General features: G+C 43.8%; 1 protein-coding gene across 2 annotated transcripts in view; it reads left to right on the forward strand.

Annotated features, from left to right (window-relative positions):
* SNTB2 (syntrophin beta 2) overlaps positions 1–21,516 on the forward strand; it is a 123,924-nt gene extending 102,408 nt beyond the window's left edge. Inside the window, exons 6-8 of one of the 2 annotated variants that reach the window (XR_010727095.1) lie at positions 9,461–9,645; positions 11,613–14,478; positions 14,686–21,516. Coding sequence is in view for 1 of the 2 variants with exons in the window: in XM_066243189.1 (XP_066099286.1) it covers positions 9,461–9,645; positions 11,613–11,705 (278 nt within the window). In the remaining variant the exon portion in view is untranslated. Of the gene's footprint in view, positions 1–9,460; positions 9,646–11,612 lie in introns of both variants that reach the window. The other variant, XM_066243189.1, reaches the window with a different exon arrangement.
* Positions 21,517–24,320: the final 2,804 nt, after the last annotated feature.

The following is a 24,320-nucleotide window of genomic DNA, read 5'->3' on the forward strand; positions in this document are numbered from 1 at the left end:
GGTGGCCAGGGCACTAAAAAGTCCACAGAACCTAACCAGGTGGTGGTGCAGTGGATAGAGCGTCGGAGTGGGATGCGTAGGACCAAGGTTCGAGACCCCGAGGTCGCCAGCTTGAGCGCCGGCTCATCTGCTTTGAGCAAAAAGCTCACCAGCTTGGACCCAAGGTTGCTGGCTCCAGTAACGAGTTACTCGGTCTGCTGAAGGCCTGCGGTCAAGGCACATATGAGAAAGCAATCAATGAACAACTAAGGTGTTGCAATGCTTACACCAGGGGTCCCCAAACTTTTTACACAGGGGGCCAGTTCACTGTCCCTCAGACCATTGGAGGGCCGAACTATAAAAAAAACTATGAACAAATCCCTATGCACACTGCACATATCTTATTTTAAAGTAAAAAAACAAAACGGGAACAAATATAACATTTAAAATAAAGAACAAGTAAATTTAAATCAACAAACTGACCAGTATTTCAATGGGAACTATGCTCCTCTCACTGACCACCAATGAAAGAGGTGCCCCTTCTGGAAGTGCAGTGGGGGCCAGATATATGGCCTCAGGGGGCTGCATGTGGCCCGCGGGCCGTAGTTTGGGGACCCGTGGCTTACACCTTGATTGATGCTTCTCATCTCTCTCTGTTCCTGTCTGTCTGTCCCTATCTATCCCTCTCTCTGACTCACTTTCTGTCTCTGTAAAAAATAAATAAATAAAATTTTTCCCCCCATTTTTCCGAAGCTGGAAACAGGTAGGCTGTCAGACAGACTCCCGCATGTACCCGACCGGAATCCACCTGGCATGCCCACCAGGGGGCAATGCTCTGCCCATCAGGGGCGTCGCTCTGTTGCATCCAGAGCCATCCTAGCACCTGAGGCAGAGGCCACAGAGCCATCCTCAGCGCCCGGGCCATCTTTGTTCCAATGGAGCCTTGGCTGTGGGAGGGGAAGAGAGAGACAGAGAGGAAGGAGAGGGGGAGGGGTGGAGAAGCAGATGGGCGCTTCTTCTGTGTGCCCTGGCCGGGAATCGAACCTGGGACTCCTGCACGTCAGGCCGACGCTCTACCACTGAGCCAACCGGCCAGGGCCAAAAAAACCCCACAAAAAACAAAAAACTATGAATAAATCCCTATGCACATTGTACATATCTTATTTTAAAGTAAAAAAACAAAATGGGAACAAATACAATTTTTAAAATAAAGAACCAGTAAATTTAAATCAACAAACTGACCGGCCTGACCTGTGGTGGCGCAGTGGATAAAGCATCCACCTGGAATGCTGAGGTCACCAGTTCGAAACCCAGGGCTTGCCCAGTCAAGGCACATATGGGAGTTGATGCTTCCTGCTCCTCCCCCCTTCTCTCTCTCTCTCTCTCTCTCTCTCTATTTCTTTCTCCCCCTTCTCTAAAATGAATAAATAAAATCTTAAAAATAAATAAATAAAAATAAATAAATCGGCAAACTGACCAGTATTTCAAAGGGAACTATGCTCCTCTCACTGACCACCAATGAAAGAGGTGCCCCTTCCGGAAGTGCAGCCGGGGCCAGATAAATGGCCTCAAGGGGCCGCAGTTTGGGGACCCCTGTTGTAGAGTATGTGAATTATTCACCAATAAAACTCTTTTTTAATTTAACTTATTGATTTGAGAGACAGACAGGAACATAAATCTGTTCCTGTATGTGCCTTGACCGGGGATTGAACTGGCAGCCTCCACACTTCGGGACAAAGTTCTAATCAACCAAGCTATCTGGCTAGGGCTCAATAAAACTATTATTAAAATAAAAATGAGGCCTGACCTGTGGTGGCGCAGTGGATAAAGCGTCGACCTGGAAATGCTGAGGTCGCCGGTTCAATACCCTGGGCTTGCCTGGTCAAGGCACATATGGGAGTTGATGCTTCCAGGTCCTCCCCCCCTGCCTCTCTCTCCTCTCTCTCTCTCTCTCTCTCTCTCCCTCTCTCTACTCTCTAAAATGAATAAATAAAATTAAATAAAAAAAAAGTCCTGAGTTTTTTAAAAAAATAAATAAATAAAAAATAAAAATGAGTATAATAATTGAAACTTAAAGGTAAAGTCAGAATTTTCAAATGCAGTTATTCATGATACAGGGAAAGTCTCATCAGAGAACGTTCTTTAGAATGATTGAACTTGGGTGAACACATATGGTAAAGTCAATATTCCAGGTTTTAAAGGTATTTTTTTAAATTATTTTTAATTATTCATTTTAGAGAAGAGAGATAGAGAGGAGAAAGAGAGAGAGAGAGAGAGAAGGGGGGACGAGCAGAAAGCATCAACTCCCATATGTGCCTTGACTGGGCAAGCCTAGGGTTTTGAACCAGCAACCTCAGTGTTCCAGGTCGATGCTTTATCCACTGTGCCACCACAGGCCAGGCCAAGATTCCAGGTTTTAGATGGTTGATCTGCACATAGGTTTGGTTCCCCTACCATCTCCCACCCCATCTCTGATCGCCACCTTGTCCTTGACCCCTATCCCCTGTTGTGGGTGGGTACTGAAGTAGGTCTGAGGGATGAGATAAATCTTAGGAGATGAGAATGTTTCTTTTCCATATTACTTGGTAATAAATTTTCCCCCAAATCCTGAAAGCTTTTTTTTTTTTTAATTTTATTTATTTATTTTTAATTTTTTTTTTACAGACAGAGAGTGAGTCAGAGAGAGGGATAGACTGGGACAGACAGACAGGAACGGAGAGAGATGAGAAGCATCAATCATTAGTTTTTCATTGCGTGTTGCAACACCTTAGTTCATTGATTGCTTCCTCATATGTGCCTTGACCGCGGGCCTTCAGCAGACCGAGTAACCCCTTGTTGGACCCAGTGACTTTGGGTTCAAGCTGGTAGGCTTTTGCTCAAAGCAGATGAGCCCGCGCTCAAGCTGGCGACCTCGGGGTCTTGAACCTGGGTCCTCTGCATCCCAGTCTGACGCTCTATCCACAGCGCCACCGCCTGGTCAGGCTGAAAGCTTATTTTTAAAAAAACTTTAGATGAAGTAAAAGATTATGCTTAACTAATTTTGGTGTACAGTACACACTCAACAAAGTGACTATTGTTATATTTTTACAATTCTTGAAGACTCAGCTGAAATGGCACCTCTATTAAAGGCTTTCCCATTTTCCCAGAGTTAATCTAACCACCCTCCTCTCCTCTCTCCTCTCTTCTCTCTCCTCTCACAGCGATTTGTCCATCTTTCTGCTGTAGCACTTACTTCATTCTACTATACCCATATTTCCTTTTCTTTCTCCCTCACTTTTCTGAACAGCAACCACCTTTCATTCAGCTCTGTATCTCCCAGCACCCAACACAGCATCCAGCACATAATAAGTGCTCCAAACAGTCCAGTCTAGCTTGGTTGTGATTACCCATCTGGCTTCCTTGCTACTCTGTGAGAGCAGAGAATTAAAAAAAATATATACAAGTAAATGAAATAATGAACAAACAAACCAATGAAATAAGACATAATTCTCAGGTCCTTCGTGTGTGTTTTCTAATTATTCTGGGTCCAGGCACATGACGTTGCTTCCCTACCTTCAGCTCTGCCCACCGTCGACCACAACTGTGCCCTGCAAAAGAGACACGAAGCGTTCACTGCAGCATGCTGAATGTTTATCCCCCTTCGTTGATTTCCTCAAAAACTAGTTTTCCCTCTTTTAAACTTCAATATGTGATGTCCTGTGATTGTCCCTGAATGTTGCTGTTGTGTGTCTTTATATTTCTGATAACAACTCTGTTAAGCAAAATCAGTATATTAACTTTTTTATTGACTTACCTATAAATTGAGGTGGATAGTGGATTGATAGCCTTCTGAAAGGGTTTTAGTTGAATCAAGACATCAGGATGGTTATAAGCCACCTGGACAGCTCAGAGTTTTGCAATTAATTAATCTCAGATTCTGCCCTATCAGAATAGGGCCACTTGTCACAGGTGCCTGCCCCATACATACTCATATATGTGCATGTGTGCTCTCTCTTTCTCTTTCTCATTAAATCAGAGACACTTATTTGTTTTTAGTTCGTTATTCCTGAAACACTCTAAGGGTGAGGTGTGCCAGGTAGTTAATCAACACTACCTCAACTGTTTTTCTCTACTATTTAGGGAGAAACCATTTAGCTAAGACTATTAGACACAACAGTTTTATGGCCAGTTCATACTCTCATTCAGAATTGTCTGGTATTAATTATGTGTTAAACTAAAACAAGTTCAATTCTAAATCTAAACATATTTAGTATGACTGTCACTTACTTCATTTCAATGTTGAGGTAATTATAAACAATATTCTGGTGTGGGGTTTTTTTTTTAAGTAACAGACACTGACCTTTCCTTTCCTTTCCTTTCCTTCCCTCCTGATGGGAAACAATTTAAACAGAACTTTTTTTTTTTTACAGAGACAGAGAGTGAGTCAAAGAGAGGGATAGACAGGGACAGACAGACAGGAACGGAGAGAGATGAGAAGCATCAATCATTAGTTTTTCATTGTGCGTTGCAACACCTTAGTTGTTCATTGATTGCTTTCTCATATGTACCTTGACCATGGGCCTTCAGCAGACCGAGTAACCCCTTGCTGGAGCCAGCAACTGTGGGTCTAAGCTGCTGAGCTTTTGCTCAAACCAGATGAGCCCAAGCTCAAGCTGGCGACCTCGGGGTCTCGAACCTGGGTCCTCTGCATCCTAGTCTGATGCTCTATCCACTGCACCACCGCCTGGTCAGGCTAAACAGAACATTTTAAGAAACCTGTTACCCTGGCCAGGTAGTTCAGTTGGTTAGAGCATTATCTCAATAGGCCAACATTATGGTTTTGATCCCCAGTCAGGGCACATACAAGAATCAACCAATGAGGCCTGACCTGTGGTGGCGCAGTGGATAAAGCGCCAACCTGGAAATGCTGAAGTCGCCAGTTCGAAACCCTGGGCTTGCCTGGTCAAGGCACATATGAGAGTTGATGCTTCCTGCTCCTCCCCCCCTTCTCTTTCTCCTCTCTCTCTCCTTTCTAAAATGAATAAATTAAAAAAAAAAAAAGAATCAACCAATGAATGCATAAATAAGTGGAGCAACAAATCGATGTTTCTTTTTCTCTCTCTCTGGAATCAATAAATTAAAAAAAAATTTTCTTACATGACAAGCATGTTGGGGGTTAGTGGCCTACCTTTGCTTGCTGTGATTGTGGACTGTGTCCCACTGATGACACAGCTACAGGCAGAAATACCCATCCGCTGGCACTGCACCTTCTTTAGCCAGTGCCGCAAGGATGTGCACAGATCTGAGCTTTTCTTTCCTAGGCTAGAACTGACCCTTCTCTTCTCATCAAACCTCAACACCCTTTGCGATGGTATAGCTTCAGGGATGTTAATAGAATAAAATTCTCTTGAAAACTGTACCCTCATAGCTTTGATTGGGATCTGCCTGTTCTCTCTCCAAGCCCCTCAGCCATTCATTCAGAGATCATTGCATTGGATTACTTCTACAAGGACTTAATTTTATCCATGTTCCTCCCTAAGGTTTCCTTTCTGTGGGTAACTAATATTCAAAGCCCGTTGTCCAAAATTCTCTTCTTTGAGTAATGCTTTGAGCAGAGAGAGGGAACACTGCTGATATTTATGTTATTCATTTTTCTTATTTACTAAACACTGCCTTGACCCATTGAATGGTTTGACATGTCCCGTGAAAGAATCTGTGTGAGTGTGAGCATTTGCTTGTGGAACCCACTCTTTGTTTTTTTACAGAGACAGAGAGAGTCAGAGAGAGGGATAGACAGGGACAGACAGACAGGAACGGAGAGATGAGAAGCATAAATCATTAGTTTTTCGTTGCGTGTTGCGACTTCTTAGTTGTTCATTGATTGCTTTCTCATATGTGCCTTGACCGTGGGCCTTCAGCAGACTGAGCAACCCCCCCCCCCCCCCCCCCCCCCCGCTGGAGCCAGCAACCCTGGGTCCAAGCTGGTGAGCCTTTGCTCAAGCCAGATGAGCCCACGCTCAAGCTGAGCTGGCGACCTCGTCCTTCCACATCCCAGTCCAACACTCCATCCACAGCGCCACAGCCTGGTCAGGCCCACTCTTTGTTTTTAAAGTGACTAAGCATGCATGCTCAGCTCCAATCCTTTAGGTCAGCAGTTCTCAACCTGTGGGTCGCGATCCCGGCGGGGGTCGAACGACCAAAACACAGGGGTCGCCTAAAGCCATCGGAAAATACATATGTATTATACAATACATTTTTAAATAAAATATGTATTTCCTAAAGCCTTAGGCGACCCCTGTGTTTTGGTCGTTCAACCCCCGCCGGGGTCGCGACCCACAGGTTGAGAACCACTGCTTTAGGTAATTATTTCTTTTTTTTTTTTTTTTTTTAGTGAGAGAGACAGACAGACAAATGGACAGATAGGGACAGACAGACAGGAAGGGAGAGAGATGTGAAGCATCAATTCTTTGTTGCAGCACCGTAGTTGTTCATTGCTTTCTCATATGTGCCTTGACGGGGGGATTCCAGCTGAGTCAGTGACCCCTTGCTCAAGCCAGAGACCTTGGGCTTCTAGCCAGAAACCATGGGATCATGTCTGATGCCACACTCAAACTGGTGAGCCCGCGCTCTAGCCAGATGAGCCGGCGCTCAAGCCGGCAGCCTCGGGGTTTCAAACCTGGGTCCTCTGCATCCCAGTCTGACGCTCTATCCACTGCGCCACCACCTGGTTAGGTTCCTTTAGGTGATTTTAAGTTTAGCTCTCAGAGGGCAGTGTTAATTCCAGGTCTCAGAGAGCCTTTCACATGGAGGCCCTGTGCTAACAAGAAAACTGGACTCAAATGTTAGTGAAGCAGGGACTTACCCAATCTCTGTAGAAGGCATTTACCAGTCTTGATGATCAAAGTTTTCTTGTCCTATCAATTCAAATGTATCCTTCGAATTTTATCTTTGATAGGATCGATAGTACAACTTCTGCTAACTATATATAGCCTTTATCTTTTTTTTTTATTTTTTTATTTTTATTTTTTTTTATTATTATTTTTTTTTTGCATTTTTCTGAAGCTGGAAACAGGGAGAGACAGTCAGACAGACTCCCGCATGCGCCCGACCGGGATCCACCCGGCACGCCCACCATGGGGCGATGCTCTGCCCACCAGGGGACGATGCTCTGCCCATCCTGGGCGTCGCCATGTTGCGACCAGAGCCACTCTAGCGCCTGAGGCAGAGGCCACAGAGCCATCCCCAGCGCCCGGGCCATCTTTGCTCCAATGGAGCCTTGGCTGCGGGAGGGGAAGAGAGAGACAGAGAGGAAAGCGCGGCGGAGGGGTGGAGAAGCAAATGGGCGCTTCTCCTGTGTGCCCTGGCCGGGAATCGAACCCGGGTCCTCCGCACGCTAGGCCGACGCTCTACCGCTGAGCCAACCGGCCAGGGCCTATTTTTTTTATTTTTTACAGAGACAGAGAGTGAGTCAGAGAGAGGGATAGACAGGAACAGACAGACAGGAACAGAGAGAGATTAGAAGCATCAATCATCAGTTTTTCATTGCGTGTTGCAACACGCAATGTTGTTCATCGATTGCTTTCTCATATGTGCCTTGACTGTGGGCCCTCAGCAGACTGAGCAACCCCCTGCTGGAGCCAGCGACCTTGGGTTCAAGCTGGTGGGCTTTTCCTCAAACCAGATGAGCCCGCACTCAAGCTGGCAACCTCGGGGTCTCGAACCCAGGTCCTCTGCATCCCAGTCTGACGCTCCATCCACTGCGCCACTGCCTGGTCAGGCTATAGCCTTTATCTTTGGTAAACATTATCTTTATCCTCTTCCCAACTATCAGTTAAACCATGTTATTGCCCCTGAAAGGCATAATGCCTTTTCCTTTGGTTGTTCCTTCGTGCCCACTTGAAACCTTCTCCCTATTCCTCTCTGCCTGTCCAGTTTGATCTGTTCTTTAGGGTTTATCTGAAGTCCCATCTCCAGGAAACCTTTCCTTGACTTTGGTTGTATTCAGTTTAGTCTTTAGTCATGTTCTATACGTTCTGCTTTACACAGGGATTTCATGTTTATGCCTGTCATTTATGAGGTCCTTGGGAGCAAGGACGGTGCCTCATACTTCTATACTACCATGCTCTGGCTGCTGTTAGCACAAGTGTTCAATTGATACTCCCTGAATTGAACTGAATCAGATCAGATGTCAAGGAGAGTTATGGTAATTTCTTCCTTAGCTCAATGAAGATGTTGACTCAGTGACCAGAATAAAACTCACTTTAGGAGGTTCCAAATAGGTTATTATCACATATTCTTAAACCATTATTCTAGGCCCTGGCCAGTTGGTTCAGTGGGTAGTGTTAGCCAGCATTCGCATGTCCTAGGTTTGATCCCCAGTCAGGGCACACATGAGAAGTGACCATCTACTTCTCTTCCCCTCCCTCTCCGTTTCTCTATATCTTCCCTTCTCGTAGCCAGTGGCTCAGTTGGTTCAAGCATTGGCCCCAGATGCTAAGGATAGCTTAGTTGGTTCAGGCATTGGCCTTAGGCACTGAAGATAGCTCTGTTGATTCTATCATCAGCCCCAGATGGGGACACATGCAGGAGTCTGTCTTACTGTCTCCCCTTATGTCAAAAGAAAGAAAGAGAGAGAGAGAAAGAGAAGGGAAGGGAAGTGAAGGGAGGGGAGGGAGGGAGGGAAGGGAAGGGAGGGAGGGAGGGGTGTAAGCACAGAGGTTGCCAGGTTCGCTCCCTGGTCAGGGCACATATAGGAACAGATTGATGTTCCTGTCTTTCTCTCATTCTCTCCCTTCCTCTCTCTAAAATCAATTTAAAAAAATAATCTGACCAGGCGGTGGTACAGTGGATAGAGCATCAGACTGGGATGCAGAGGATCCAGGTTTGAAACCCTGAGGTCTCTGGCTTGAGGGCAGGCTCATCCGCTTGAGTTCAGGCTCATCCGCTTGAGTGCGGGCTCACCAGTTTGAGCGTGAGGTTGCTGGCTAGAGCGTGGGATCATAGACATGACCCCATGGTCGCTGGCTTGAGCCCAAAGTCGCTGGCTTGAGCAAGGGGTCACTCGCTCTGCTGGAGCCCCCGGTCAAGGCACATATGAGAAAGCAATCAATGAACAACTAAATTGCTACAATGAAGAATTGATGCTTCTCATCACTCTCCCTTCCTGCCTGTCTATCACTATCTATCTGTTCCTCTCTCTATCACTCTCGCTAAAAAGAAAAAGAAAGAAAAAGAAATGATTCTGTTCCACCCTGGTTGAATAGCTTGGTTGGTAGAGCATCCTACCAAAGGGCAGATGTTGCTGGTTCAATCCCCCGTCAGGGCACATACAGGAACTGATAGATGTTCCTGCTCTCTCTCTCTTTCTCAAATCAATAAAATAAACATTAAAAAAAAAAGGAAGAAGAAATGATTCTGTTTCCTTTCTTGAAATCAGAAGAATTGTTTTCCACTTGATAACTACAGTAGGACCTTTATTCATGTTGTTGCTTCTCTTCAACAGGCTGCACATTAAATGGCCAAGAGGTAAGACTCACTGTCCATTACGAAAATGGGTTCACTATCTCCAGGGAAAACGGAGCTTCCAGCAGCATATTGTACCGCTATCCCTTTGAAAGGCTGAAAATGTCTGCTGATGATGGCATCAGAAATCTGTATCTGGATTTTGGTGGTCCTGAGGGAGAACTGGTAAGAGAGTTCCTAAGAAACATGTTTATTCCAGTAGGTATTCTCACTCGATGTTAGCTAAAGGCTGAGAAGCAATAATTCTCTTTCTTATTTATTGCTTCTTACCCTCTTATATGGAAATATTATGAACTGCTATTCTTTTTTTATACTTTTTAAAAAAATTTATTTGAGCTTAACAGAGGACATAAATGGAGTAGCAAGATCTCAAATGCTCTTGCTATTCCATTTTTTCCAGGAAACTGTTTTTCAGTTTTCAAGATGCATTGGGTTTGGCTTCTTTTTTTTTTTTTTTTTTTTTTTTTTACAGAGACAGAGAGTGAGTCAGAGAGAGGGATAGACAGGGACAGACAGGAACAGAGAGAGATGAGAAGCATCAATCATTAGTTTTTCATTGCGCGTTGCAACACCTTAGTTGTTCATTGATTGCTTTCTCATATGTGCCTTGACCGCGGGCCTTCAGCAGACAGAGTAATCGCTTGCTGGAGCCAGCGACCTTGGGTTCAAGCTGGTGGGCTTTTGCTCAAAGCAGATGAGCCCGCACTCAAGCTGGCAACCTCGGGGTCTCAAACCTGGGTCCTCTGCATCCTAGTCCGACACTCTATCCACTGCGCCACCACCTGGTCAGGCGAGTTTGGCTTCTTTTATTTATTTTCCCCACATCGGAAATGATTCCCTTTCTTGTTTGTTTGTTTGTTTGTTTGTTTGTTTGCAAGAGACAAGACAGACAGGAAGGGAAAGAGATGAAAAGCATCAACTCATAGTTGAGTCACTTTAGTTGTTCATTGATTACTTATCATGCATGCCTTGACCTGGGGGCTATAGCTAAGCCAATGACCCCTTGCTCAAGCCAGCAACCTTGCATTCAAGGCTGGCAAGCCCGTGCTCAAGCTGGCAACCTCGGGGTTTCAAACCTGGGTGCTCAGTGTCCTAGGTCTACACTTTATCCACTGCACCACCAAGTAGTCTGGCCCTTTTTTAAAAGTTTTAATCTTTTTTTTTTTTTTTTTAATTCAGTAAGAGGCCAGAAAGCAGATACAAGTTCCTACCTGTGCCTGGACCGGGACCCACCTGGAAAGCCCACTATGGACCGATGCTCTGCCCATCTGGGCTGTTGCTCCATTGTTCAGCAACTGAGCTCTTAGCGCCTGAGGCAGAGGCCATGGAGCCATCCTCAGTGCCCCAGGCCAATTCGCTTTAATTGAGCCATGGCTGTAGGAGGGGAAGAGAGAGAGAGAGAAGGAAGAGAGAGAAGTGAGAGGAGTGGTGGAGAAGCAGATGGGCACTTCGCCTGTGGGCCCTGACCGAGAATCAAACCCGAGACTTCCACACACAGGGCCAACACTCTACCACTGAGCCAATTGGCCAGGGCCTTATTTCAGTCTTAAAAAGAAAAATATAGCCGTTTTAAAAAATAGGCGTTGCCTGACCATGGTGGCAAAGTGGATAGAGTGTTGCCCCGAAGTGCTGAGGTTGCAAGTTTGATCTCTAGTCAGGGCACATACAGAAACAGATTGATGCTCCTTCTCTCTCTCTCTCTCTCTCTCTCTCTCTCTCTCTCCCTCCCTCCCTCCCTCCCTCTCCCTCTCTCCCTCTCCCCCTCCTCCCTTCCTCTCTATCTAAAATCAGTAAATTAAAAAAAATTTTTTCAACAAATGGTCTCCATATAGGATATTCCTTTTTTTTACATCGTCTACTTTTTAGTTCTATCAGGCATGGTGGAACCCAGTGTATCACCAAGTGTATCTGAACTGTGGATGTGAAACCTCACACTAATGTTTAATTACAGCATGGAATAACCTAACTTCAGAGTACACTTTTGTTTGTGGCTTTCAGCTCTCAAGAGCTTCTATAGCTCTAGTACATTTTTTTTAAAAACGTAGAACATCCTATCTGAATTTGTTTATTTGGTGTTTTGTGTATTAAAGTGTCTGTATATGGTAGTGATAATTACTGTCCTTTCTCCACAGACCATGGACCTGCACTCTTGTCCGAAGCCGATTGTATTTGTGTTGCACACGTTCTTGTCGGCCAAAGTCACTCGCATGGGACTGCTTGTGTGAGCAGCAACAAATCAGAAAAGAGCCTTCAATGTCACGAGAAGTATTTCCACCTCAAAAAAAAAAAAAAAAAGCACAAAAAGAAAGCTCTTTGCTCTCTCCTCCAGCACAGTGCCTTGACAAGGACCTGCAGATCACTGCTGAATTGTTACCGTGTCTAAAGAAGAGCCTGCCTTTCACAAGCTACCTTGACCAGAATTTCTAGGACTCTAATAAGCTCCAAATGAAGCTGTTGATTTATTGTCTAGTTTCCCAGTGGGGTTTCAAAGTAATTTGGTTTCACTCTCCTGTTAAGAAAGGTAGCTCATTGTTTTTCTTTTTGGACATAGTCAACTGTCCAAGAAGTTGGGGGTTTATTTGTTTGTTTTTTGTTTTTCCTTCTTCTCCCTGTATGTAGGATTTAGTTCAGCCTTAGCTTTGTCCTCTTGCTTAGGACGACGCTGTCTTCCCAGGTGCTAGTGTGCCACAGCCCGTGCTTCCTGGTCATTCCAGATGGCTGTGTGTTGCATTGGAGCTTACTGTCCTCACATGCACCTTCCCTCCTAGGAAGTCCTCGAGTTGTATCACCAGAGCATTCTTCCGTCGTCCTGGCTCTACCTCCCACCCTGGCCATCACGTCCCCCTGCCTCGCAAGGTTGGCCAACTCCTCAGTGCTAATTTTGGACATAGAACTTGCGAGACTCGATCTGCCTTGCCTTCCACTCCCTTTCTGGTGGTGACCAAGTTACAAAGCAAGTTGGAAACGACTGCTTTGAAAGAAAACTTTTACTTGTTTGAGGACTTCCTGATTTTATCTTTGGTAGGAGCCAGGGGTGTGTGGTAAGATTTTAAAAGAAAATCCTCACTTTGTTGTGTTTTTTTTTCCATGTCCTAATAATTGACATTTACTTTAATGAGAAAATCCTCATTTTAGCTGAAGCCATTATTTTATTGCTTACCAAATGTGCCTTTAGTTAGGGTTAGTGGAGCTTTATTAGTCACTATTTGAATAACTGGATATCACTGCCATTCCAGGGAGGTCATCTATCCCGGTTTCAAAGAATAGTCTTTGAGGCGGGTTTCCTTAGTGGTATCTTTTCTAACAGGCAGATACCTCTGAGGAAGGTCAATTCTGGAGAGCAAGCTTGTTACAAGAGTAGAATTTGTGGGTGAAGAGAGCTTTCCAGCACAAAATGTTGAGTTGCTTCGGGCTCTGTGCACCCATCCTGGCCCTCTCTCCCTTTGTGACAGTGGAGTGGCATGGACAAGCAGCTGCTGATTCAAGACTCAGTGTGGCTTAGTAATGCATCTTACAGTGGGCAGGGTGACAAGACCACAGAACAGCTACCCGGGTTTTGCTAAGCATTGCCAGATGTCATCATTAGAACAGCAGCAGTGAGACTGCTGATTTTGTGGTTCTAGAGAACGCATTCAGCTCGTTATTTCTAATTATGAAGGAGGTGTGTATCTGAAGACATTTAAAATAGTATAATAGCTCTATAAAATGTCAAGATGAGCACAATCCCTGAAGCTGAAAGAAAAAGTAACATTGACTTGGATGTTCTCTGCAGAAAGGTCTGCGATTTAGTTCTCACTTACTAGATTTATCAGGAGTGCCATAAGAGGATGTGAACACTACGGAGGGTGGAAGAGGTAGCACTCCAAATGGGAAAAGAAAACACTTCAATACGCAGCACATGGGCTGTTTGGTTTGAGGGCAGACTGATGTATAGGTGGGACATATGAAAGCGCCGACTCACAAGCAGAGTTCTAGTTAGACATTGTAACCGCACTGTCTTCCCTGCTTCCCCGGCTACAGTGAGATTGACTACATGCAGAGCCTTGGGAGAGATGTTTGTTTTCCTCCACCACCAGTCCCCAAAATGAGTTGTCTGATCCACTTAAAACCAAAAATTGAAATGTGGACTAGAATATGTCTTTCAAGAGTTTTTTATATGTTTTGAAAATTCATAAACCCAAATTTGGTTCCATCTGAAGTAAGTTTACAAGTTAAGAAAGAAAAAAATATCTTGAAGGTCCAGCTATGGTTTCTGGAAGAAACACATCATACTCTCAGATAAGGGAGCTTAGACATTCTCTGCAGTGATAGTGTTAATCTGAGAAGATGAACGATGTCATCACAGACTTTTGCAGCAAAGCCATTTAGCTGGGGTTTTCTGAGTGAGTGTGAAAGGCTAAGCCACTGAAAAGATTTTCAGGGGGAACTTCTGAGCTACCTGCTCACTAGTTATATGAAAAAGAGCTGTAAAAGAGGTATGATTAAAATGTGGGCAGGAGAGGTAAGGTGTGTGTGCATTTCAACCCCTTTTGCTCAAGCTTAAACTGTCATGTCTAGCCCCAAGGTCCATAGGGTTTTTATTTAATAAGGTTTTGAATCTTGATGTGAAATGAAATTGTATAGGAGGTTTCCTGTGACCACTAGTGCCCCCAAGAGCAAGAACCCTTAAGCTGCTTGTTTAATGTACTTCAACACCTTTCCAATCATGGATGACCAGGTTATTCTTCAATTAAGTGTGTTTGTGGGATTTTTCCAACCACAAATGAAGTACTTTCTATGACTGAGACAGCCTTGATAAATATGTGCATAGTTGGATCCACAGTTGGGAATCTGCATGTGAGGAGGGCTGACCGTATCCACTGCTCCACTACACCATTTTATATAAGAGACTTGAGCATTTGTGGGGTTTGGTATCCATGGGTGGTCCTGGAATCAGTCCCTTGTGGATACCAAGGGATGACTGTAGTTAAGTTGTGGGGGAGTCAAAAGTTAATACAGGCCTGACCTGTGGTGGCGCAGTGGGATAAAGCGTCGACCTGGAACACTGAGGTCGCCGGTTCGAAACCTTGGGCTTGCCTGGTCAAGGCACATATGGGAGTTGATGCTTCCTGCTCCTCCCCCTTCTCTCTCTCTCTCTGTCTCTCTCTCTCACTCCTCTCTCTCTAAAAAAAATCAATAAATAAAATATTTTAAAAGTTAATACAGTACATGGATTTTTGACTGCATGGACAGTCAGCACCCTTAATCCCCACATTCTTTTTTTTTTTTTTTTTTTTTTTTTCATTTTTCTGAAGCTGGAAACAGGGAGAGACAGTCAGACTCCCGCATGCGCCCGACCGGGATCCACCCGGCACGCCCACCATGGGGCGATGCTCTGCCCACCAGGGGGCGATGCTCTGCCCATCCTGGGCGTCGCCATGTTGCGACCAGAGCCACTTTAGCGCCTGAGGCAGAGGCCACAGAGCCATCCCCAGCGCCCGGGCCATCTTTGCTCCAATGGAGCCTTGGCAGCGGGAGGGGAAGAGAGAGACAGAGAGGAAAGCGCGGCGGAGGGGTGGAGAAGCAAATGGGCGCTTCTCCTGTGTGCCCTGGCCGGGAATCGAACCTGGGTCCTCCGCACGCTAGGCCAACGCTCTACCGCTGAGCCAACCGGCCAGGGCAATCCCCACATTCTTCAAGGGTCAATTTGTATTTTGTATTTAGATGCCAAAACATGGCAAGTTATTTTCAAATGATAACTAAAAATAGGCATTTTTGATATTTCATATCTTTTATAGAACAGGTAATTTTTCATTTCTTTTTTATTTTGAATTAGGAAAATTTTGAGAATGTTATGTAGAATGTACACATTCCATGTGTAGAATGTAAAGGAATTGCAGAGTAGCATCCCCCTCATTCCAATGGACCACCACTTCCTGTGCCCCGAGAAGGGCTTAGACGTCTTCATATTCCACACAGATGCCTCTAACAGAAAAGGCTTAGTTATTATTCTTCTGAAAAAGGTAAATCCTTTCCTGAAGTCTTCAAATGAACCTTACCTGGAAATTAGTATCTAATATTTTATATGAAGAAATATTTTAATGTATGTTTGTTTATACAGTATTTATTAGATATTTGTAACTGTAAACTCACCTACCTAAGTAGACAGAGTTTCAAGTTAAATATTGGGACATGCACAGGCAATCAGAAATATTACTTTAAATGTCATCCACCTATTTTAAAGCCACATTTTAGCACTTTTTAGGCTAGGTGAAGTCTGATAGTGCCTGTTTTTATCATCTGTAATCTCACAAACTGTGTTATTGAATGAAAATTATTGCATGGCAAGAGAGATTCATTTCTTTCTTTCTTTCTTTCTTTCTTTCTTTCTTTCTTTCTTTCTTTCTTTCTTTCTTCTTTCTCTTTCTTTCTTTCTCTTTTTTTGTATTTTTCTTAAGTTGGAAACCAGGAGGCAGTCAGACAGACCCCCGCATGCGCCCGACCGGGATCCACCCGGCATGCCCACCAGGGGGCGATGCTCTGCCTCGACCAGAGCCATTCTAGCGCCTGAGGCAGAGGCCACAGAGCCATCCTCAGCACCCGGGCAATCTTTGCTCCAATGGAGCCTTGGCTGCGGGAGGGGAAGAGAGAGACAGAGAGGAAGGAGAGGGGGAGGGGTGGAGAAGCAGATGGGCACTTCTCCTGTGTGCCCTGGTCAGGAATGGAACCCGGGACTCCTGCACGCCAGGCCGACGCTCTACCACTGAGCCAACCGGCCAGGGCCTATTTTTTATATATATATAAGAAATATATATATATATATATTTTTTTTTTTTTTTTTTTTAATTTTTCCGAAGCTGGAAACGGGGAGGCAGTCAGACAGACTCCCGCATGCGCCTGACCAGGATCCACCCGGCATGCCTACCAGGGGGCGATGTTCTGCCCCTCTGGGGCGTCGCTCTGTTGCATCCAGAGCCACTCCAGCGCCTGAGGCAGAGGCCACAGAGCCATCCCCAGCGCCCGGGCCATCCCCGCTCCAATGGAGCCTCGGCTGCGGCTGCGGGAGGGGAAGAGAGAGACAGAGAGGAAGGAGAGAGGGAGGGGTGGAGAAGCAGATGGGTGCCTCTCCTGTGTGCCCTGGCCGGGAATCAAACCCGGGACTCCTGCACACCAGGCCGACGCTCTACCGCTGAGCCAACCGGCGAGGACCTATTATATTTTTATAAGTGGAAAAATATCTCTAACCAACAGATGACTGAAGTTGTTACTGATTATGTTTTCTTATCCTCCTAAGCAAAATGGTAACAAAGCTTTTTTTCAGCTGATTAAATGCACTTAGCTAATAAACCAAAATTTATTCTTTTTTTTTTTTTTTTGTATTTTTCTGAAGCTGGAAACGGGGAGAGACAGTCAGACAGACTTCCGCATGCGCCCGACCAAGATCCACCTGGCATGCCCACCAGGGGGCAACGCTCTGCCCACCAGGGGGCGATGCTCTGCCCCTCCGGGGCGTCGCTCTGCCGCGACCAGAGCCACTCTAGCGCCTGGGGCAGAGGCCAAGGAGCCATCCCCAGCGCCCGGGCCATCTTTGCTCCAATGGAGCCTCGGCTGCGGGAGGGGAAGAGAGAGACAGAGAGGAAGGAGAGGGGAGGGGTGGAGAAGCAGATGGGCGCCTCTCCTGTGTGCCCTGGCCGGGACTTCTGCACGCCAGGCCGATGCTCTACCACTGAGCCAACCGGCCAGGGCCTACCAAAATTTATTCTTTAGAAAAAAGATTCTTTAGAAAAAAGCTGTGTGGAATCTGGATAAGATTATGTTTCTCCCAGAAAAGCAACTTTTACTGAAAATGGTTTTGATGGACAAAAGTGTAACCACTTTTGAGAAAAGATTATGATGGCTTTTTGTGTGTGTGAGAACCTCCAGGTCTCCTTTTTTTAATTTATATGCATGTGGATATATTTGTGTTTTCAAAAACATGGAAGAATCTCCATATTTTTTAATGCAAATTATCTTGTAAGCTGCTATGCAAATTCTATTAAAAGCCCTACCTACTTAAAGAGTTAAACCTTTTTGAAGCTTTCAGGGAAGACCTATAGACTTAAGCACTTTCTCTGCTTTTTTGTATCTTACCTTGGACACTTAAACGCTGAATTATGTTAGTGTTTTCACTGATTATAAGCTATTGATTGTACATAATATTTAAACCATCCAGATATCCAGCATACATTTCCATGTTGCTGCCATCCACTATGATACCATGAATGAAAAGGCTGGTTAGAAAGCCAAAGGTCGTGGGTTTTTTTTTCAGTCCTTAATGAAGAAGTAAAAGGCCAGATCTCTTTGGTCTCAAAACATTGTTCTGGTCTGATCGGTCTGTATAAGAAAAGAGACTTATTTAAATTTAGGATGCTTAAACTTTTAAGTTGAATTTTACTACAGTCATATTCTGTTTATATATCTTTATCAGGTATAGCAGGTGATATTATACTCTACCTTGAGTTTGAAAATTCCTTTCAGTTAAATTTGAATTGTTATAGTGGCTCCTGAAGACAAAAGCAAAGGAGTCAGCTATCTGCTACCATTCTCTCTCTCTCTGTCCCGATTTTAATGTCTTGGAAATCTAGAATTATTTTGACTTTCTATATATTATTTTTTAAAACAGCAGAAATCTCCCCCCCCCCCACTCCCTTTCTAAGCTATATCTTCCACTGTGCTGAGTATATACTCTATAAATGTGTCATGGTAGACAGTTCTAAAATAATTATGCTTTATATCAGGATTATGTTTTCTTGAGCTGTATATTCCTATGGTATAATGGTGTTAAGTGAAATTTATTTTACACTAGTAATAGACTGCTTAAGTGGCTGATTTGAAACGTTTTCTCTAAAAAAAAAATAAAAACAATTGGCAGATAAATGGTGCAAGTTCATCCTATTAAAGAATTGAATTTCGCCTGACCAGGTGGTGGCGCAGTGGATAGAGCGTCGGACTGGGATGTGGAAGGACCCAGGTTCGAGACCCCGAGGTCGCCAGCTTGAGCGCGGGCTCATCTGGCTTGAGCAAAGAGATCACCAGCTTGGACCCAAGGTCGCTGGCTCCAGCAGGGGGTTACTCGGTCTGCTTAAGGCCCATGGTCAAGGCACATGTGAGAAAGCAATCAATGAACAACTAAGAAGTCGCAACGAGCAATGAGAAACTGATGATTGATGCTTCTCATCTCTCTCCGTTCCTGTCTGTCTGTCCCTGTCTATCTCTGCTTCTGAAAAAAATAAATAAATAAATAAATAAAATAAAGAATTGAATTTCAAGTTAGGGTAAGGACAGTAAATAGGTACAGAGAGTAAATCTGTTTCCTTGTCTCTTTTTGACACAAGCTAAACTGCCAAATGGAAGAACGATCGTTTATGGTAGCGAGAACAAATATTTTAACAAGATTTCTTCTATTGTTTTAAAACTGATAAACTTGAACTTAATCTCTTGCCACTTATGCTTCCTTTCCACTTCAGGCGACTGAACCAAAGAATATTCTGGTTTTTAAAGTGAATCTACATTTGATAGAATGCATAAATTTGCCATTTTCAAATGACTGCTAGTTCTCCAATGAATATTTGGTTATAGGCAACAAAAATCTACCGTATGAACTGTAATTCTTGAATTTCCCCAAAATAGAGTGGTTGAAACGAAAAAACAATATTAGAGAAACTATCAATACTTTGTTTTACAGGGGTAGACCAAAGTAGATTTACAGTTGTTTGTAAGGAAAATAACGCAATAATTAATAAATAATAATACAAGAATAAACTCTTGTGTACTCATAAATGTAAACCTACTTTTGCCAACTCCTGTATTGTGAAATTAGGTATCCCAATAAATTTCTAACTTCTGGGTCCTCCAAGTACCTTACTCAGTTTTTTGTTTTTTGTTTTTTTTTTTATTTATTCATTTTAGAGAGGAGAGAGAGAGAGAGAGAGACAGGGGGGAGGAGCTGGAAGCATCAACTCCCATATGTGCCTTGACCAGGCAAGCCCAGGGTTTCAAACTAGCGACCTCAGCATTTCCAGGTCGACGCTTTATCCACTGCGCCACTACAGGTCAGGCACCTTACTCAGTTTTGTAGTAATTTTAACCTCCATGCATTAACACAAATGCTTTTTTAGTTTTTGAGTCCCTCTTAATCCCAGTCACATATACACCCTGAACCTGATTGTTTTATCACCTCTTCCAAAGTGATAGAAGTCACTTATGAATAGACAAAAGGTTCTTTGAAGGCTTAGAGAAATTTCAGAACTGCAGGGCTAATTCATGATATATTCTTGTAGTCTTTCATCTAGTAAGCATTTATTAATGTACAGTTCTTCGAGGGCACACTCTGAAGAGTCAAAAGAAATTTCCTGCCTTCCAGTAGTGGCACATAGTCTGTCTCAATCATGCCATGCCATCTGCCAATCAGAGGTTAGGTAACTATCCACTTCATATTTTTACCAAAGTACATCCAAAGTTCTGCTCATCTGGCAAACTGGAAAATGTTTAAAAGGATGCTCGGTGTTTGGTCCATGCCAGCATGAAAGAATTCTAAGCACATTTAAGTAGGCTGGTCATGTTTTTTTCATAATGCAAAAAAATTTTAATGCAAAATTAAGATTTTAGTTTGGGAAGAAGGACACTATAGAATATCCTTTGGAAGATAAATCTCAACAATAACTAGTATTAAGCTCTATTGCCCAAAGTGGATCAATGGGAAAGTCTTTTAAAATAAATGCTTCTTTTAACTATGAACAACAAAGCTAAATGTATATTTTCATTTACCCTCATTTCTAAATTGTGCTGACCCATTCACTTCCTCACTTAGACTCTTTCAACATCTCATTTGCTGAAAGTCCTTACACTTGGTAGATGGGAATATTCATAATAAGAGGTCAAAATGAAGCTATTTAAAACAGTAAAATTCCACTTATTCCGGACACTCTGGCATTCAAACTCAGTAAAAAGGGCTCCTAACGAAAACGAGAGATTGTTTGAAGGTTTCCATAATTCTATAGTAACAGTCCTTTTCTATCCAGTTTGCCTTCCCTCTATCACTAAGGTCAACCTTTCAGGTAACATCCTTCTTCATGGCATCGGGAACATACTCTCATGGGCTCCTTCCTCTTTGTTTTCAAGTGTTCTGGAATTGTGCGCACAGATTAGGTCATGCCTCCAGTATCTTAGTCTTTCCTTTAAACCTCCCCCTCGAAAATCAGGTGCTAATCATTACAGATTATTGGAACCAGCATATAAGTATTGTCATGTAAGTGTCTGCTCCTAGGTTGGAAGTGCTTCTTTTCTATCTCAGTCCTGTTCAAGTGGGTGTCAGTTCTATTTTTTCACCTCTGTTTTTTAAGTTAATAGAATTTGGAGGAGAGGAAATTATTAAAACTGTGTTTTGGGTTTGGCACAATCCTCAGTCATGATGATACTCTTCGCAATTTAGAGCAAACCTGCCCTTATAAGACCCAGTTTCCATGTCTGTTGTCCTCCAGTGTAGGACTCAGTGTTATATTCAGTCTGTTGGGTAGGCTCAGTGTGATAAGACCTTGGTACCCAAAGAATTGTTTCCCTTTTGGTATCAGACCCAACCAAGGTCTTTTAGAAGATAACATTGCAAAGTATTAAGACTTAGAAAGCTAGAATAATACTTCTACAAAGAATTAAAAGTATGTGATATTCTGGGTTTTTTTTTTTCATTCTGTTTAGAACCCTGTATTTAAACAACACTTCTTTTTAGGTGTTATTTAAAATTTAAGTTTTAAATCTTCTGGCATCACTAGACTACCAAATCAAAACCGACGGCATAAAATAGGGCGGTATTTGTGTTCTTAATTAAGAAAAGGAAAAAGCTTTATGTATGTGTACTCTATAAATACAAATGCATAGACAACACTTCCCTTGAGTTGCGCACCATCATATAGCATTGTATATTACAATGAAAATTTGTAACTTAAGGGTATTATATATATAAATACATATATACCTTTGTAACCTTTATACTGTAAATAAAAAATTGCTTTTAGATTTGTATTTTTTTCTTTTTTTTTTTTTTTTAATGTTAAAGCAGTTCCAAACCTACAGGAAAGTTTTAAGAACAGTACAAAGAACTCTATCCGCTTTACCCGAATTTCCCAGTTGTTAACATTGTAGCACATTGTTCCATTTTCTTTTTCTGACATAATGATCTGTCGGCCTTACATTCTCTAGTGCATAGCTCCCAAACACAAGGACACTCTCCAGCATTGCCACCATACAGCCCTCCCAATTGGTGCAGCACGACCACCCCAAACAACAGACCACATGCATATATGGTCCCAATGGTCCCAACAGTGCTTCCTTTTGCTCTCTGGCCCAGGACCCTATCCACTCCCACATTTTGTGTTTGGTTGTCATGTCTCATCGTCTCTTCTGGTGTCATTTTTAAGCAGATTTAGGGAAAGTTCGAACTGTAAGTTAGTTTTGGTTCTTGTTCCACTGTGACTTTCTGTGTGATGGAAGCTTAATCACAAGACCAGTCTGAGCTTCATCACACTTCGAGTCACGCAGAGAAGCGAGAGGGGAGCTGGTTTCTCAGGAATCACTGTTCTGTTTATTTTTGTGTCAGTCACTCACTTTGTGCAATATCATAGCAAACTTTTGCCCTGGCCCTACCTCTCCGAAATGTTACTCTCCTAAACCCGGTTTTTGTTTTCCACACTGCTCTTCGTCCCATCCAAGGGATTCCCTCACAAATTGTTCATAACTCATTCACTGGCACAAGCCTTAGAATTCTGGAGTTTGTATTGTCTGATTTTACTTGGTTATATTGGCTAAAGAGAGTTGATTCACTGGTTCACACTTGGGTTTGCAAGTGCCACATGCTCAGCATCACAATCCAATCTAGAAAAGTGCTGGGTAAGACAGCAAATGGAATTGTGCCTTTGCAAGCCAGCGACTTTCTACCTAAAGTGCAGGAGCTCTAAAGTGTGCAAGCTGAGAATCGAATTTCTGCGCTAGTGAGAGAGAAAATAAAGGTACTTATCTGATTCAAAATCATCAAGCTAAACATGCTGCATGTTGCAGCTCACAAATAACTTAAATTTAGTTGCCTTACTCCCCCACCCCCAGCAACATCAACACCACAGCAGAACTGAGGGGTTCTCAGCCTGTTTTCTGTTCTTCCGTGGAGAAAGTCCACGGAATGGATGACCAAGAGAGGGCGGATGATCCCATTTCCTGTCATCAAAAGCAGCAGCTCCGGATGGGAGCTTCCTCTAGAAGGAGGAGTGTCTTTGGGGAAGCTCTACCTAGTAAGCAGGGTCAGTGTCTGGATGGCAAGCTTGTGAAAGACAGAGCTAAGAGGTCCCAGAAAGTTGAGTGAGCGGAGCAGAGAAGCTGCACAGAGCTGGTGGATCACAACACCAGCCCTTTGTGAGCTGAATTGTGTGCTGCCAAAGTTCATGTATTGAGCCCTACCCCCAGCACCTCAGAATGTGACTGTATTTAGAGATAGGGCTTTTAAAGAGGTGATCCAGTTGAAATGAGGCTATTAGGATGGGCTCTGATCTGATCTGACTGGTGTCCTTCTATGAAGAGGAAGTTGTGGACACAGCAGGGCGTGTGTGCACTGAGGAGAGACCCTGTGAGGACACAGCAAAAGCGTGGCCAAGTGTGAGCCAAGGAAAGGCCTGGGGAAACCAACACTAACACCTTGATCTTGGACTTCTGGCCTCCAAAATCGTGAGAAAATATATCTCTATTGTTTAAAGCAAACCTGCCTGTGGTATTTTGTTACAGCAGCCCTAGCAAACTAACATAGCCCTCTTTTGATTGTAGGGGCTTTTCATTTGAATTCCATCTTTCAACTTACACAGCCCATCTAATATGTGGGGTTAATATGTTCTCAAGTTCTCTGCCTCACTCTCATCTACCTGGTAGTCCCTCTCTCTTGTTTTTTCATTTATTAATTCTGAAGAAGTTCATTGATAATTCTCCCAGCAGATACTGAGTGTGCTAGGCCCCTGGAAAAGAGCAGCCCTGCCCTCCCAATGATGCAAAAGGACAGTGACTCTACCAAGTGCCATAACAGCAAATAAAAGCCACCCCACTCACCTCTGTCAGTATCTAAAAGAGCAGAATGTTCAGGGTAGAGGCTGAGAAGCTTTGACTTATCAGGTATGTGCCTCCCCAGACTCATCAAAGGCCTTGTCCTGCCACTCCGGTCATTATCCTGACTCCAGTGTCCACCAGGATGCTCAGCACTTTGGTCTTTTGGTTCCTGACCTCCTCGTGTGCGATGATGGCCACCTCACTTCATCTCACTATCTTCCTGCACCCACGGTCACCCCCTGGACTGCATTATTGCTCAAACAGCCATTTCTGAAATCAGTAACTGAACTGAAGCATCCCTCTCCAGCATGCTCTCATTGTGACTAACCTCCAACCTTTTGGGTCCTCAAATTAGTCCATTGAATCTTACTTTCTTCCTATGCACTTCCCATCTTACCTGGCTCAATTCCACATTCACTGAGCCTGTGAATTCCCGTGCTGCTCTGTCTTCAAAGCAGCCACCTGGATGAACCCTGCCATCTCCCTGCACCTGAGTAGCTGTGTACTGGGGAGAAAAACCCAAGGCAAATTGGTACCTCTATACATTTGTAGAGGTTGCCAACCTTTATCAGGTTTGCCCTTAACACTGCTTACTTTTGGTTCACTTTACATTTCAAACCATCTTTACTAACCTCAAGCCCCAGGCTTCCCAACTTTTTTCTCCCTCAGCAAATTCTCCTTCTAATTCATGGAGAAAATAGAAGCCACCCAAAGGTACTGTCCCAACTTCTGGTTTGCTTCTGACC

The sequence above is a fragment of the Saccopteryx bilineata genome, chromosome 9, assembly GCF_036850765.1.
Source record: "Saccopteryx bilineata isolate mSacBil1 chromosome 9, mSacBil1_pri_phased_curated, whole genome shotgun sequence".
In the NCBI taxonomy this organism is placed as follows: domain Eukaryota; kingdom Metazoa; phylum Chordata; class Mammalia; order Chiroptera; family Emballonuridae; genus Saccopteryx; species Saccopteryx bilineata.